The sequence below is a fragment of the Lipophrys pholis genome (genome assembly GCF_963383615.2).
Source record: "Lipophrys pholis genome assembly, chromosome: 12".
Taxonomy (NCBI): Eukaryota; Metazoa; Chordata; class Actinopteri; order Blenniiformes; family Blenniidae; genus Lipophrys; species Lipophrys pholis.
In genome coordinates this window covers 2,751,903-2,770,550 of record NC_137641.1, presented here as the reverse complement: position 1 = coordinate 2,770,550, position 18,648 = coordinate 2,751,903, and the positions used below count along the sequence as shown (strand labels likewise).

Sequence of the window (18,648 nt, the reverse complement as noted above, 5' to 3'; positions counted from 1 at the left end):
CCTTCTCAAGAAGTTCACCGTCCACACGTCACCATGGAAACTCCTCAACACGGTGTAGTCCACCTGCCCGGCCTATAGGTGGCGCTGTAACGCTGCCACAGAAACACAGCAGAAACAGAGAAGAAGACACGGAGCATGAAACAACGTAGAAAAGAACAAATCCAGCATGTGTCCTTATTAAAGCGACGAGCATCAGCAGCTCCTGCAGCTCCACCTGGAGCAGGTAGTCCGCCATGTTGGTGGTGTTAATGACGTCACGGAGAGGGAGGCGGGGTTATAGGTCGAGAGGCGGGGCCATGACATCATCGTTTTCAGCTAAAGTGCGTCTTGTCCGTCCACACGTCAAAGCTGAGGCGGCGTTTTCTAATTCCTCCACTCTGGAACACGTTTAAATAAAACGTTTTCAGGCTCCTAAAACGTCGTGAGGACGATCAGACAGTAACCATGGTGACAGGAAACGGCGAAGTCGTGTGGGCAGGGCCTCAGAGTTTCGGTTTTTGACACGTCGGCAATAAATGTTTGACAAACAGCAAAGAGGATCTGAATCAACATTAACGTAACAACGGTGATAAATGTGAATTCAGTTCCTAAAGAAAGTGACTGCTTGACTGAAGCAGCAGCTGAGGAATTGATTCTCCTGACAGACTTCCTGTCACTGCTGCAGGCTGCTGATGTGCTGACTCACTGCTGATGGAGTAAAACCTCCACCCAGCAGAGGCTCCGTCTGTCAGCCTGCATCACGTTCTGCTTGGGGGGGTGGGGGGGGGTCTTCTATATTTAGCAGCCGGGCGGCAGGTCAAGGACTCCGTCCTCCAGGATTCACAGAAAAGCTGCTTCGCCTCAGAGACGTGTGTGTGTGTGTGTGTGTGTGTGTGTGTGTGTGTGTGTGTGTGTGTGTGTGTGTGTGTGTGTGTTTGTGTGTGTTTTCAGTTGTTTTGATGTTGTGAGGCTCGTTGTGTGTTTGTAGTAGTTTTGTTTATTTGTTGTAGTTGTCTTATATTTTCATATCAGTTATGTGAGTGATCTTAATTTGTCTTGTTCACATGTGTTCCAGCTCCTTGTGATGATTCATTCATTCATTTGGGTTCAAAGCTTTAAATGAAATTTTCCTCGTTAGTTTGTAAATTGATGTTGGATTATTTTGATCTTTGATTCTGTGTTCGGTACGAGGCGAAGGTGAAGCTTCACTGTGAAGCTCTGAATCGTTGTTTTTGTTCTACAAACGGGTGTCGACAGCGAGCAGATGTTTACAAACAACAGAGCATCTTCCTCCTCCAACATCCAGATTATAGAGCCTCTTCCTCCTCCAACATCCAGATTATAGAGCCTCTTCCTCATCTAACATCAGATTATAGAGCATATGTCCCCTCTAACATCCAGATTATAGAGCATCCTTCTCCTCTAACATCAGATCATATGGCATCTTTCCCCCTAACATCAGATTATAGAGCATCTGCCTCCCCCAACATCCAGATTATAGAGCATCTTCCTCCTCCAACATCCAGATTATAGACATTTTCCGCCTCCAACATCCAGATTATAGAGTATCTTCCTCATCTAACATCAGATTATACAGCATCTTTCCCCTCTAACATCCAGATTATAGAGCATCTTCCTCCTCTAACATCCAGATTATAGAGCATCTTCCTCCTCCAACATCCAGATTATAGACATTTTCCGCCTCCAACATCCAGATTATAGAGTATCTTCCTCATCTAACATCAGATTATACAGCATCTTTCCCCTCTAACATCCAGATTATAGAGCATCTTCCTCCTCTAACATCCAGATTATAGAGCATCTTCCTCCACTAACATCCAGATTAAGAACCCTAACCCCGTCTCCACCCTACATATCCTTTGAAAGTTTCTATTAATAAAAGCACTAATACATCGCCCAGAATGACTTGCAGTCTCTCTGTAACCTGGTGACTGAGCCGTTTCCATGGAGATGATCACGTTTCACACAGTGATGTAGCTACCTGCTAGTTAGCATCGATATGTGCTAATGGCTATCATGCCAGCGATGCTAACTCGGTTCTGCAAACAAATGTAGCGTTGGCAAAGGTGTGCACTCTACCAAGTGTAGCTCTAGTTCTGTTTACTTTTGACTACAAACAGCAGTGACTCTACTGCCCCCTTGTGCACGTAAAGTGGAATTACATCAAATTGACCTGCTTCACCTTTAGTCTGTTTTTTTCAGTTGAAATACTCAACTTTTAATTTAATGCCTTTGTCGATGTGGTTTCCACAGGACACACACACACACACACACACACACACACACACACACACACACACACACACACACACACACACACACACACACTGACAGGCTGACCAGCGTCCTGGCAGCATCTTGGAGTTGCAGGATTAAGGTTGCTGGGGGATTTCTGGGCGGTTGCTGGGTCACTGGATTACCTTGTAATATATCTGCAGGAGAGTCACAGGAAGTGTTGGCTGAGTGTGGGGGAGGGGCTTACGGTGTGTGTGTGGGGGGGTAATCCCAGAGGCAAACATGCGACCTGCTCCGGTGATTGTTTGCTGAGACCAGTTGCTCTGTGCCCCTCTCAGGTGTGAGCGATGCTCCGCAGGTGAGCCGCGGCGACCAACCTGCCATCTGCCGCCATCGCCCCAGCGCCGCCATGCTGATCAAGGAGTACCGGATCCCCATGCCCATGAGCGTGGAGGAGTACCGCATCGCCCAGCTCTACATGATCCAGGTGAGGGTTTGACTCCCGCACCTTCACACACCCTCACCAACACACACAAGTAATTTATTACTTCTTTTAAACAGTAACTGTGCATTCGGATCCTGTTCTTCTTAGTAATAATTTACTACTTACATCTTAAAATAACTTCGAATTTCAGGAGTTGTTTAGTCATATTTTATATCTGGGAGGGTTGATCTGTTTTTCTCTAATAGACAGTAACTACCAAAGTATTTCTATCAAAAGTAACTAGTCGCTTGTTAAAATCCCTGTTTTAAGATTGTTTACATAGCTGTATTATTGTAGCATTAGCCGAGCTGTCAGCACTGTCTGGGAGGAAGATGCTCTATAATCTGGTGTTTGAAAAGGAAGATGCTCTATAATCTGGGGGTTAGAGGAGGAAGATGCTCTATAATCTGGTGTTCGAAAAGGAAGATGCTCTATAATCTGGGGGTTAGAGGAGGAAGATGCTCTATAATCTGGTGTTAGAAAATGAAGATGCTCTATAATCTGGGGGTTGGCAGATGAATATGCTCTATAATCTAGATGTTAGAGGAGGAGAATGCTCTATAATCTGGACATTAGAGGTAGATGCTCTATAATCTGATGTGATAGGAGGACGGTGCTCTAAAGTCTGGATGTTAGAGGAGGAAGGTGCTTTATAATCTGGGTGTTAGAGAAGGGAGATGCCCTATGTTTTGATGTTAGAGGAGGAAGATGCTCTATAATCTGGATGTTAGAGGGAGAAGATGCTCTATAATCTGATGTTACAGGAGGCCGATACTCTATCATCTGATGTTAGAAGGGAAAGATGTTCTATAGTCTGGATGTGAGAGGAAGAAAATGCTGTATAATACGATATTAGAGGAGGGAAATGCTCTATAATCTGATGTTACGGGAGGGAGATGCTCTATAATCTGGATGTTGGAGGAGGAAGGTGCTCTATAATCTGATGTTGGAGGGGAAATATGTGCTATTATCTGGGTGTTAGGGGAGGAAGATGCTCTATAATCTGGATGTTAGAGGAGGAAGATGCTCTATAATCTGGGTGTTAGGGGAGGAAGATGCTTTATAAACTGCACGTTAGTGGGGGAAGATGTTCTATAATCTGGATGTTGGGGAGGATGATGCTCTATAATCTGGATATTAGAGGAGAGAGATGCTCTATAATCTGATTTTAGAGGAGGACGGTGCTCTACAATCTGATGTTAGAGGGGAAGATGCACTATAGTCTGGTGTTAGACGTGGACGATGCTCTATAATCTGGATGTTACGAAGGATATGTTCTATAATCTGGATGTTACGAAGGATATGTTCTATTATCTGGATGTTAGAGGAGGATGGTGCTCTATAATCTGGATGTTAGGAGGGAAATGCTCTATAATATGGATGCTAGAGTAGGGAAATGCTCTGTAATCTGATATTAGAGAAGGAATATGCTCTATAATTTATGTTGGAGGGGGACGGTGCTCTATAATCTGGATGTAAGAGGAGGAAGGTGCTCTATAATCTGATTTTAGAGGAGGAAGATGCGCTATTATCAGGGCGTTAGCGGGGGAGGATGCTCTATAATCTGGGCGTTAGTGTAGGATGCTCTATGATCTGACGTTAGATGAGAACGGTGCTCTATAGTCTGGTGTTAGAGGAGGAAGACACTCTATAATCTGATGTTAGAGGAGTACGGTGCTCTATAATCTGGATGTTAGGAGGACGATGCTCTGGCTGTTAGAGGAGGAAGACTCTCTATAATCTGATGTTAGAGGAGGAAGATGTCATATAATCTGGTTGTTAGGGGGAAGATGCTCAATAATCTGGGTGTTAGAGGAGGAAGTAGCTCTATAATCTGGATGTTAGAGGAGGACGATGCTCTATAATCTGATGTTGGAGGGGAATATGCTCTATGATCTGGATGTTAGGAGGAAGCTGCTCCATAATCTGTAGGAAGATGTTCTAAAATCTGGATAATAGAGGAGGCGGATGCTCTATAATTTGGATGTTAGAGGAGGGAGATGCACTATATTCTGGATGTTCGGAGGGGGATGCTCTGTAATCTGATGTTGGAGGAGGAAGTGCACTATAATCTGATGTTAGAGGAGGAGGATGCTCAATAATCTGGATGTTAGTGGAGGAATATGCACTATAATCTGATGTTATAGGAGGAAGATGCTCTATAATCTGGATGTTAGGAAGAAGATGCTCTATAATCTGGATGTTAGGGAGGAATGTGCTCTATAATCTGAGGTTGGAGGAGGAATACGCTCTATAATCTGAAGTTAGAGGAGGAAGATGCTCTATAATTTACGAGTTCTGACTCTCAAATTTGAACATAACGCCCTGAAGCTGTTCCTCCTGTTCTTCTTCCTCCTCCTCCTCCTCGTCTTTTTCTTCCAAATCCTCAAACGTCACAGCTGGGCGCCAGTTGCCACGGTAACCAGTGACATCAGCAGCATGGCAGCAGCTGCTATCATTTTGTTTTCGGCGTGAGAGAGAGAGCAAGAAAGATGGAGAGATAGAGCGAGAGATGGACAGAGGGAGTGAGCGAGAGAGAGAGAGAGAGAGAGAGAGAGAGAGAGAGAGAGAGAGAGAGAGAGAGAGAGATTGTGTCCATTGTTCATAATAAAGATTCTAAGCCGAGGTCGGTAAGCAGAAAGAAACAGAATTGCAACTTCCTGAAACTGAGATTTCTGGATTTCAACATCTGGGAGGTCTACGTAAACACTGAGAAATCCTTTGTATGTTTCCAAATCAATCAAACAATCAGTTCCATGTATTCAGTGAAGCAGGACTTTCAAACAACGTGAGCCTCAGAGAGGTCCAATCCAAAAGACTCGGGCCGTCCTCCAGTACCCATACTGTCAGTACTTGTGCTCTCGTGTTCCCGTGAAACGTCATCAGTGGGAGAACAAGTGCTGATGCAATTCTTAGGCCGTTTCTCACCGAGTACACATGGAATACCTGGAGGTGTTCTGGCTCCGCCCACCTGTGTAGACTTGGGAAGACAATTTACCCATAATGCATTTGGCAAGAGATGTTGGAGGAGAACCTGGAGGAGAAACACACTATGGTGAGTAAAAACTCTGAAATATTCTAAATATACTAAATATATAGCCTCATTGTTTAACAGAGTGTAGTTTTAAGAGTATTTTAGGCCAGAATATCGTTGTTTAAAATGTTGTTATGAGGTTGATATTTCCAGATCACGCTGCCTCGAACATTTATTCTGAGGTTTTCAGAGATTGCGGATCCAGACTGAGACGAGGCCGGCTGTGGTTCTCTACTGTGGTTCAACATGAGATCTAAATGTTCTAGTGTAAATCTAACAGTGTTCATGTACATTTATATTTGCTGCTGAGGGGAAAGATCCTGTTTAAAACTATTTAACTTGACTGAGAGGTGAAGGTTCTACTGGTTCTACTGGAGGTTCTACTGGAGGTACTACTGGTTCTACTGGAGGTTCTACGGGAGGTACTACTGGTTCTACTGGAGGATCTACTGGTTCTACTGGAGCTTCTACCGGTTCTACTGGAGGTTCTACTGGAGGTACTACTGGTTCTACTGGAGGATCTACTGGTTCTACTGGAGGTTCTACTGGTTCTACTGGAGGTTCTACCGGTTCTACTGAAGGATTTACTGGTTCTACTGGAGGTTCTCCCGGTTCTACTGGACCTTCTACCGGTTCTACTGAAGGAGCTACTGGTTCTACTGGAGATTCTACCGGTTCTACTGGAGGATCTCCTGGTTCTACTGGAGGATCTACCGGTTCTACTGGAGGATCTACCGGTTGTTCTACCAGTTCTAGTGGAGGATTGACTGGTTCTACGGGAGGGGGGTTACGGGGCCCCCTGGTGGGGGTCACGCGATTTTTTTCCTGTGGTGGCCACATGTGTTCTTTGTTCTCAAACAAAACTTGGTTCCCCTCGCCCCTTTGTCCGGAGGCCCAACAACCTCCATGATGTCCCCCGCTGCCACACAGACAGACAGACAGCAACCAGAGGACGTCTCTCCAGGCTCTCAGAAAGACGGAGCAGCAGGTTTGTCCTGGTGTCTGTTGGGTTTCATCCTGCCTGTCTGTTAAAATATTGTGATGTAATCATGAATCAGAATTTACTGTGTCCTTAGTGTTCATGATTGTGATTATTGAGATAAAGCAGGTTGCCAGTACAGTGATAATAATAACAACTGTGCGCTGCAGGCATGGGTATAGTACTTCCTCTGTCACCCAGCACACAGTACGTGGTGCATACAGTACTTCATTAGCCTTTATTTAGTCAGGAGAGCCACATTGAGATTAACAATCTCTTTTACAAGTGTGTCCCATAATGAATCTACAGTGTCAATAATACTAAAATGTTCTTAAAAACCAATAAATAGCAAAGAGACAAGTACATAAAATACAATAAAAAGTACAGACACAGAGTAAGAGCATATGAAAGTGTGATGACTTGTCGGTCTTTGTCAGATGACCGGCCAGATGACCCTCTGAGGAAGACTACAGATGAAGCTGAAACATGTCAGCAAGGTAGAATCTTCCCTGCATCTACCTGTCGTTAAAAATAGAATATCTGTAGTAGTCTGTAATATACATGTTTAGAACGATAAAATGAAAACAATTCAACGATCAATAAACCTCCTTTGGCATCACAAATAACTACACTATGATAGGGGGAAAAAGTTTTCTGTTTAGGTAACATGTGTTGGGCTCTGCAGGAGGAAGAATTAGAACATGGCACCATCAACAGCCCCAGCAGGAGGAAGAATTAGAACGTGGCACCATCAACGGCCCTAGCAGGAGGAAGAATTAGAACATGGCACCATCAACAGCCCCAGCAGGAGGAAGAATTAGAAGGTGACACCATCAACCAGCAGTACAGCAGAATGCCTGATGACCAGCAGGAGGAAGAATTAGAACGTGGCACCATCAACGGCCCCAGCAGGAGGAAGAATTTGAACGTGGCACCATCAACGGCCCCAGCAGAAGGAAGAATTAGAAGGTGACACCATCAACCAGCAGTACAGCAGAATGCCTGATGACCAGCAGGAGGAAGAATTAGAACGTGGCACCATCAACGGCCCCAGCAGGAGGAAGAATTTGAACGTGGCACCATCAACGGCCCCAGCAGAAGGAAGAATTAGAAGGTGACACCATCAACCAGCAGTACAGCAGAATGCCTGATGACCAGCAGGAGGAAGAATTAGAAGGTGACACCATCAATCAGCAGTACAGTAGAATGCCTGATGACCAGCAGGAGCATCAGTATCAACATAACGATGCTCCTGGAAACCCTGAAGCTGGAGTCACGACACCTCCAGGAGAGAAAGGTTCCAGGGTAGGAACATTATTGACCTGTGTATCACTGCAGGGGTTCCTGGGAAATAAAAGAAAGAACTTTAGAATTTTTAAAAACAATGTAGTATTGCTGTGTACATAATGTTTCTAACTTGTTTTTACTGTTGTAGGTTCTGCTGAAGTTTATTAAATAAAGTTTCCTTTATCTTCTGCTTGATATCTTTCTTTGCTCGACAGTGTAAACCATGTGTGTATTTATGTATTTACTCTCACACAGTATAAGCCATGTGTATATTTATGTATTTACTCTCACACAGTATAAACCATGTATGTATTTACTCTGAAGAGAAGTTATTAGAGCTAATGATTGGAGTGATTAACTGTAGGATGTATATTAGACAAATATAATCCGGTACATGATAATGACGGGACCAGAAGGATGACAACAAGCAGCAGGAATGTGGAATGATGGTTAATTAATTTAATAAACATCAGGAATCTTAGAGTTAGTGTAAATAAAATCTATTTATAAAGCGCTTTTCATAGATAAAAATCACAAAGTGCTGTACATGGAATGAGTAAGACAATAAGACAACAAACAAATGACACAATAATACAGTAAAAGTGATGGAAATATTCATCTGAAAGCTTTCTTTTTTTTTAATGTAACTTTATTTATGAAATGCAAGTCACAGACATCATTGTATACCAAAGTACACATTTATTTTCTTTATTTAACATTGGGAAAATATTTGAACCCTCCCCTCCCCCCAAACCCCCTGAGCCTCTTGAATGATTAAAGTACAAGTATAATGACAAAATAGAGATAATAGAAATATATATGTATATAAAAAAATATATAAGGGGAAAGAAAAATAATGATGAATGATAACTAAATGTGTACATATATCTGCATAGTACATACCCTCATACTGTATATAGACACGTCCCCACACACATACCCCGATGGACACGTACAGCTACACATATACTCGGACACATCCGTATACTCGGCTTGAATAGCTGTCATTATTTTAGAGGGAATACTTTGTGGGGGGGGGGGTCATCTGCCGCTGGTGGACCAACATAGAGGGAAGTAGAGCTCTTATATGACCCTACCCTGGGTACTTACTGAAAGACTTCCTTTGCTGGGAGCTTATCAAAATAGTTGAGTAGTGGCCTCCATTGGGAGTAAAATCTGTGAGGGGAGCCTCTAAGTGAGAACTTGATCTTTTACAGTTTAAGAAGAGAGAAAATGTCATGAAGCCAAACTTTGGTTAGAGGTTGTTGGGGAGATTTCCATAACAAGAGGGTTCTTCTACGGGCAGTAAGGGAGGCAAAGGCTATGACATGAATGCTTGTAGTACAAAGGTCGTGTGGAGGTTTGCAGAAGATGACGATATGCGGAGTTGGAATTATATTTATGTCCAAAACATCTGAAATTGTTTTAAGGAATCGTTGCCAAAATGTGGATATTTTGGGACATGACCAAAACATATGAGTAAGATTGCACGGGGTTTGTGAGCACCTATTGCAATTTTGATGAACTGTGTCTGGATAGAGCCTCGAGAGTGTCTCCTGGCTTTAGTGTCCTCTGTGCAGGACCTGACATTGTATGAGACAGTCTGGCACCGCTGGAAGACGAGTTAACGGCCATTAAGGCCCCTCCCAGGAGTCCTCAGAGAAATTTAGTTGGAGTTCTGACTCCCAGTGTACCTTGATTTTACTAACAATAGAGTCATTCATAGCAGAGAGTACTTTATAGAAGAAGGGGGTGTGGCCTTAAGAACCAAGTCTATTCCTCTGGGTGTTGGAGTCTGTGGGAATGGCTTAGTGGGCGTTTTTGCAAAGTTCCGCAGTTGAAAGTACCGGAAGTATTCTGATTTATGAAGGTTAAAAGTCGAAATTAATTGATTAAAACTTGCAAACACACCATCCATGTACAGGTTTCCCAAACTACATCGCCCCTTTTTGTTTCAGGTAGTGAATCGTGGGTCTTTGCTGGAGTAAATAAAGGATTATTGCAAATAGGAGACGCTCGAGGGACAGAGAGCCGTCCCAAATGACGTCTTACTTGTGCCCAAATTTTAAGAGTTCCAACAACAGCCGGATTAGAAGTAAAGTTTGACGGGGTGAGGGGCAAGGTACTGCAAGCCAAAGCCTTGTGGTGAGGGGTAGTAAGCCATGCAGTAATCTTCGTCACAGTGGCTGCCTAATAGTAACCAATCAGGTTTGGTAACCCCCCCCACTGATCTGTCCCTGCAGAGCAGTGCTCGGCTTGTCCTTGGACGTTTGTCAGCCCAGATGAATAATGAGATTATACTATTTATAGTCATGAAAAAGGATTTTGGAAGAAAAATTGGGAGACATAGGAAAACATGCAAATATCTTGGCAGTACATTCATTTTAATAACTTGTATCCTACCTGCTAAAGATAAATGTAGATAATTCCATTTTTGTAAATCAGATTCTGCTCACGCATAGTTCACGTAGATTGTGTAATTGTTATGCCTGATCAATATAGCCGGGCCCCTGCTTTTACATTAAATTGAGAATGAAAGAATTTGTCATTCCAAGGCCTATTTCATTTTCTGTGATCACAGTTCCATAGATGAGTCTCTTGAAGAAACATTACGTCTGCGTTTAGGTTTTTCACAAGTGTCATAATGTTGGTGCGATCGATCGTAGCGTTGAGCCCACCAGTGTTTAGTGAAATGATCCTCACAGCCCCCCCCCCCCCCCACCGTTAAGCTAGCCATGATCCAGCGTGCGGTAGTAGGTTGGTAGGTCAATACCAAGAAGCAAGCAGCCAGACGTGTATGTGAACCTCTGCACAGAGACACCACAACATGAGATAAACCAACTTAATGCAACATTCAGAATAAACCGCTTCAGATAAAGAGGTTCTTCCCTCTCCTCTCCTGCTCTGCTCTGCTCTGCAGCTTCTTTATAATGTCTGAAAACCCCAAAGTCGTGTCTGAACCTTCAACCTGTTCATGACTGAAATACAGTGAATAAGTTACTTAGAAAGGAAAGTTGAATAGTAAATTATAGAACCCCCCCCCCCATTATAAAAAGAGTTTCTAACTATACTCTTGTGCAATGTGTGTATAAATATGAGAGGTATTGAATACTTGAAGCAATTCAATAGTAACAACAGAGTGAAAACAACAAGTACGACTGAAATACAGTGCATTAGACACTTGGAGTTGAAAATAAAATGGTTAACTGTAGTAATAATTCCTTCTATTATAAAAGTTTAGAACTATGTATTAACTTGGCAACAACTCAACATCAGCTTATGGACGTGAGAACGTGTCCATTGCATGATTAATAAACTATACATATACTATACTATACTATATTATACTATACTATACTATACTATACTATACTATACTATACTATATACCTTCCTACCTACCTTCATACCTACCTTTCTACCTACTGTCATACCTACCTAACTACCTTCATACCTACCTACCTACCTACAAACATACCTTCCTACCTACCTTCATACCTACCTTCCTACCTACTGTCATACCTACCTAACTACCTTCATACCTACCTACCTACCTACCTACCTACCTACCTACCTACCTACCTACCTACATACCTACCTTCCTACCTACTGTCATACCTACCTACCTACCTACCTACATACATACCTTCCTACCTACTGTCATACCTACCTAACTACCTTCATACCTACCTACCTACCTACCTACCTACCTACCTACCTACATACCTACCTTCCTATCTACTGTCATACCTACCTAACTACCTTCATACCTACCTACCTACCTACCTACATACCTACCTTCCTACCTACTGTCATACCTACCTACCTACCTACCTACATACCTACCTTCCTACCTACAGTCATACCTACCTTCATACCTACCTTGCTACCTACTGTCATACCTACCTACCGACCTACCTACCTACCTACCTACCTACCTACCTACCTACCTACCTACCTACCTACCTACCTACCTACCTACCTACCTACCTACTGTCATACCTACCTACCATCATACCTACCTTCCTACCTACCTTCATACCTACCTACCTTCCTACCTACCTACCTACCTACCTACCTACCTACCTACCTACCTAGCCATTTTCCTCCCTAAGTTCTGTTTACTTTTCTACTTAAATTTTTGTCCAATCCACCCACTTGTCTAAATCTACATACAGATCCATCTATCTACTTAAACTTACCAATCTACCTTCCTACTCTATCTAGTCTGAATCCACATACTTACCCATCTTCCTCAACCTACCTGTAGGTAAGTATAGGACGATGGATAGTTAGTTGGTCGGTAGATCTACCCAACCACTGTCTACCTATTTGTCTCTCAAAGTATCAACCATTTTCTCATCTACCGACCTGTTAATCTACGTCTTCATGCTGCCCACCTGCTCAGACCTACCTACGACTCCATCTACCCTCTACCACTTCAGCCTATCTGCCCCTCTCTCTGTTTAATAATTTCATTTTTGATCCTTTTACATTTTATTTTCACTAATAAGAGTCTTTTAAACGTTTCATCCACACTTCCCAGAATGCCTTTCTCAGAGACGGTGTATTCTCATTGTAACGCTGCGTCTTATTACTACAGATACTCGCCGTCGCTCGGAGGGCAATTTGAGGCACCTGCTCCTCGCCTAAATCACATTACCTACTAGATTACAGCAGATTTTCCAGTTGTTAGCCTCCTCTGACCTTCATCACTGATCGTGTCCCCCCCACTGTCCAATCAGGACGACGGCCATTTGTATTCACGCTCCTCGACCTGCAGCTCAATACAACGGGAAGAATAAGATAGCTTTTCAATCATGGCGGCGGGGCGCAGCGTCAACTCTCCAGCCAGATTAAAGCTCCACCCAGAGTCTTTTACCAATTAGAGCCGCCGTCCGTTTGGTAACTGAACGTGAGTTTTCGTCGGAAGGGCTCAATGTTGACGAGGACGCTGCAGGCCTCAGTTTAGACCCGGTCCGTCGTCAGGGGACACAGCTGCTCATAGTCAACCGACTGGGGGACTTTCAGGAGTTATTCTGATGTGGGATTCCCCGGGGGAACTTTTCATTGATTCCTGGATCAGTTTTACAAAAGTTTTACCTTTACACGACAACGTTTCAAGTAAAATCGATTTATTTTCGCGTTTTAGTTTCAGGAAAGTTTCACGTTCACATGGTAACGTACTGACAACGATGGTCGTTTTTTCTAAAGCGGCAGAAATGCTCCAAGCGATGTAGTTCACATGCCGGGCCACTAGTTGGTACTGTTGTTAGTTTTAGTACTGAAAACACACACACACACACACACACACACACACACACACACACACACACACACACACACACACACACACACACACACACACACACACACACACACACACACACACACAGCAGAGAACAATGAGCTCTAAACATGAACACTGGGAGAACATTCTAGTGGACAGACCACCAAGTTGGATTGTTATTACTCTGACTGTCAAAATAAAACTACCAAGTTGGATTGTTATTACTCTGACTGTCAAAATAAAACTACCAAGTTGCATTGTTATTACTGTGACTGTCAAAATAAAACTACCAAGTCCAGGAGAATATGGACTGGGAGTCATGGCACCAAAGAGGAAACTTTGTTCTGATTGGCTCTACTGAGCATGTGCAGAACTACTAGTTACTACCAACGTGATGAGCAGAAGCAGAGTTTCCCCCCTCTACTTGGGATGGAGCACAAGCGTTTTCAAAAAGTATCGTTTTCTGTCTTTTACATGAAGGCAGGGTCGGAGCGTTTTCCAAAAGTTCCACCTTGGGAGCCATTTTTAAAAATTGTGTTTTCAGAGTTCTGTTGTAAAAACGAAAACCACAAGGCAACAAAAGTTTAGTGTTTTCACTTGAAATCGTTGCGTCTAAACTAGGGATGTCCCGATCCGATCGGTAGATATCGGATCGGGGCCGACATTAGTGATTTGTGAGTGATCGGGGATCGGCAAATCCAGCCGATCACCCTGCCGGTCTGAAAAAAAAAAAAAAAAAAAACTTTTCCCGTCAGCTGCCGTAAAGCGAGCCCCGTTAGCGACCTGCCGTAAACTGAGGTGAGCAGCCTGAAGCCACTGAGAGGATCAACCAGCAGTCTGGAGGGAGTTTAAGGTGGATAACCAAACCAGTCCTGAGAGGTGGAGCACCAGAGCTTCACCACAGTCCCGAGAGGTGGAGCACCAGAGCTTCACCACAGTCCCGAGAGGTGGAGCACCAGAGCTTCACCACAGTCCCGAGAGGTGGAGCACCAGAGCTTCACCACAGTCCCGAGAGGTGGAGCACCAGAGCTTCACCACAGTCCTGAGAGGTGGAGCACCAGAGCTTCACTTAACACAACTAATCTAATAAAACATCTAAAAAGTAAACATGTGGTGGAGTACGCTGAGCAAAGACCATCAACCGTGGAAAAAAAGATGACGTAAATCTAGGTGAAGTAGTTTAAGTTAAGATAAATAAGAGAAACAAGACGGCAGAGTGTAACTGGGTTTTTGTTGTTCTGACTGAATAAAGTTTAAATAAGTTCTTAAGTCATTCTGAGAAGAACTTTGATTCAATAAGTGAGTCTTACAATCATTTCTAGGTAAACAAAGCTTCTGCTATTAGTGCTTTTGGCTTCAGACATCTTAGTTACTCCAAAAATACACTATTGAGTATATTTGCTATAGCAATGTAAGTATCGGTATCGGCCGATACTCAATTCTGAAAAATGGGATCGGTATCAGGGCCCAGAAAGTGTGATCTGATCGGGACATCCCTAGTCTAAACTGTTCGTCTTCTTTATCTGATATTAGTTCTTTACTCAGCTCCTCGCTTCATCTCCTTCCTGATTGGTCAGTTTCTCTCCAATGCTGCAGCATCAAATACTTGTAATTTTGCACAAACCTCATTTATGATGAAGCTTGTAATTGAAGGTGACAGAAGATGAGATATTTGTCCAACAAGAAGTATTAAACTGCATTTCACACAAGGTTTCCAAATGAGAATGGAAAACTTGAGTGGCACTTTGTTTATTTACACGTCGGCAGCAGTGGGAGTTGGAGTTCTGCACACGAGCTCTGGGGTCCGGAAATAGTTGTTCTGCTCATGTCTGAGTAGACGAACAACAAGGGTGGAGCATTCAGAGAGTTTCTAGAACAGGGGTTCTCCATCCTGGTCCTGGAGGACCGGTATCCTGCATGTTTTAGCTCTCCCAGCTTCAGCACACCTCAGTCTGATGATGATGTCATCGTATAGTAACGAGGCCTTATTGCATTCAGGTGTGTTGCACCTGGGAGAAAAGTAAAACATGGAGGACGCTGGCCTCCAGGACCAGGATTGAGAACCCCTGTTCTAGAATAAACAGCTCCTCTCTGACTAAGTCAAGGTTTCCTACCGTTTACCACCATCACCTGCGTACAGGGAACATTTCTACCCTACAGATAGTGAACCAGTGAACTACAAAGGAGCGATAACATCCAAACTGCAGCGTTTCATCAGCACATGTTCAACTTCTTTCTTCACTTCCTGCCGAGTCTGACCGTTTCTCGTCTTCCGTCTTGCAGAAGAAGAGTCGGGAGGAGAGCTGTGGCGAGGGCAGCGGCGTGGAGATCCTGGAGAACAAACCCTACGAGGACGGCCCCGGGGGCTCGGGCCAGTACACCCACAAGGTCTACCACATCGGCAAGCACATCCCGTCCTGGTTCTGCGCCATCCTGCCACAGGCCGCCCTGCGGGTGGAGGAGGAGTCCTGGAACGCCTACCCCTACACCCGCACCCGGTGAGGAAACGCTCGCCAAGTAGGGAAACACAGATACCACCTTGTTAAAGGACAAATACTAACCTTTCTTTACTTGCCCATACTGAGTACCGATACGAGTAGTGGTGTGTGATACTCCACGATTTGGCATCGATCCGATACCAAGTAAATAAAGGGCCGTTATCGCCGATACTGATTCTTTCTAATGATCAAGGTTAATGCATCATCTAAGTGCTAGATATGGATGACTTTTCATGACATTAAGTTATGATTTTTCCTTTTGGTTTATTAATTAGTTGAACCTAGAACTGAAGTTTATAGGTAAACAGAAAATAAATGATCATAATTAAAAAAAAAATTATTCTGACAACAGTAAGAAAACGATTTCCTCCCAAACATTGTAATGTCTGCATTTGTTTTTCCTAAATAAACAAAGAGTACAAAACTCTTACTCCAGAAGAAATTAGAAGAAAAGATTATTTCCGGTGGAGTTCAGGATGGAGCAGCAAACAGGTGTTTCCTTCCTCCAGGTGATCATCAGAACCGTAGTCCGGACGCTGGTTTGTTACAGAGTTTTATTCATGTACTTGTGGCTGGACTCTGCTGGGAACTACAAACTGTGGGATTCTGATGTGAGGTGGATGGAGGGGGAAGGTCATGGTCATTTCACACACACACACCTGCAGTAAAACACAGGAGCAGCGGGGCAACAACAAACTACACTTCCCAAAACCAACACATGCTACAGCTCCACTTCCCACAATGCACTTGTCCTTTAAAGTGACAGGCTCAGCGTGTACTGCAGGAGAAAACCAGAGAGAAACTAAAATGAAGTATTGATCGTATTGCACTGGTATCATTCGATATCGATACCAATGTAGGTATCGATATTACCGATATTTAGATGGATCCGCCTGCCACTAGATACAAGTACTTATTAAATGACATAAAACCTAATTCATACTCCAAACTCAAACCAAATGTAGGCGATGCGGCGCTGTCCACCGCCTCCATACGTCGCTGAGTCGACGCTACGGCACCGCTAACGTTTAGGATGATCGTTGAGCAGAATCGACAAAGAACCGAATCATTGAGCAGAATCGAATCGTTGAGCAGAATAAATAAAGAACCGAATCGGTGAGCAGAATAGATAAAGAACCGAATCCATGAGCAGAATGGATAAAGAACCGAATCGGTGAGCAGAATGGATAAAGAACCGAATCCATGAGCAGAATGAATAAAGAACCGAATCGGTGAGCAGAATGGATAAAGAACCGAATCGGTGAGCAGAATGGATAAAGAACCGAATCGGTGAGCAGAATGGATAAAGAACCGAATCCATGAGCAGAATGAATAAAGAACCGAATCGGTGAGCAGAATGGATAAAGAACCGAATCCATGAGCAGAATGAATAAAGAACCGAATCGTTGAGCAGAATGGATAAAGAACCGAATCGTTGAGCAGAATGGATAAAGAACCGAATCGTCTTACTTTTGTCTTTGTCATTATTATTAAAGAATCTCCAGGCCGTCGCTCCTGCTCTCTTGCGTACCTGCAGGCGACGTCTCTGACGGATGACGTCATGTAATACTTACTGGGTTGTATCGGGGAGCTTTTCAGAGTACTCTGCAGTATCGGACCCGATACCTGATGCTGGTATCAGTATCGGTGCATCTCAGTATCAGTTCAGGGAAATCACCCGGTCGATCCCTCGTCCGTCGTCCTGATGAAACTTTCCTCCGAGGAACCGGAGCAGCTCACTTTTCATCACGTCAGACATTCAGCATCGTCCGCAGTGGAAACACGACCTTTGATCATAAAACCTGGCCGATGGTTTTTATTACGTCTTTTTACTGATTCATAAATGTAGAGACTCCAGCAGTGCTGCTGTGATCCTGCTGATGGAGGCAATTTTACTTTAGTCTGGAAGTTTTTCAGCTGGATGAGCTCATGTTGGCTTGCTGCCAGCTTGTGGTTCCTCCTGCTGACTTCATCGCTTTAAGCTCCTTCCTCTTCCTCACTGCCGTTTCAAGGCGATGCAGGTTTTCTGGATGGGAGCTGTCAAAGACAGTTGTTCTGCTTAGTAGACCTTCACTTTGACACTTTTCTTATTTCAGTTCAATCTGCAGGTGTAAGGCGCGGCTAACGGAATAGATAGGAAACACCACACGTCCAACTCTTCGTTTTTGTTTGCTACCCTCCTTTTCAACAAATAAAACTTGTGAAAACCGATAACAAGAAAACCTCTGGGACCGGACAGCCCATCGATCAGGGTGGTTGATTCACCGACGGAGTCTTGGTGATTATAGAGAATCTCTTTATCAGCTACAACGGGCTCTACAGTTAGCATCGCTAACCAGATAGCCGTTAGCTCATATCGATGCTAGCTAGGCAGCATTGACATGTGTGAAACACTGAGCAGGGAGCGTCTCCATGGTAACAGACACTGATCTCCTTTGATCTCCTCCATGAGGCGCCTCTCTCATCCACTTTGCACGGGACATTTTGTTTGTAGTTTTTTGGAATTTATTCTTCAAAAGGTTCGCCGCTAACGTCCCAAAATCTAACGATTGGTCCTCTCATGATGACAAGTCATTCCTGAAGACTTTTACTGCAGTGGACTCAAAAATTTGTCACGTCGTCACAAGAGTCCAAGTCCTTAACAACATTTATAAATGGTCCCCAAATCTTTTTAGATATGTGTTGTTTGGTCTTATAAATATATATGTAATTCTCTCCAATGGCAGACGAGACAGCATTTGTTTAAAGGTCTAATGACATTTTTCGAGGTCAGAGCTATACATATTTGAAGATTTTACTCTCAAACAAGGTGTGTTTTTTGTTTTTACAAATGTTATTATT

The 18,648-nt window shown here is 43.6% G+C and overlaps 1 protein-coding gene across 1 annotated transcript in view; it reads left to right on the top strand.

Moving 5' to 3' along the window:
* Window positions 1-2,644: 2,644 nt before the first annotated feature.
* LOC308118180 (membrane-associated phosphatidylinositol transfer protein 2-like) overlaps window positions 2,645-18,648 on the top strand; it is a gene marked incomplete at its 5' end in the record, with an annotated part of 44,630 nt that continues 28,626 nt past the window's right edge. Inside the window, 2 exon segments of the mRNA XM_080477470.1 lie at window positions 2,645-2,722; window positions 15,593-15,807. Of these exon segments, the coding sequence (XP_080333596.1) occupies window positions 2,645-2,722; window positions 15,593-15,807 (293 nt within the window).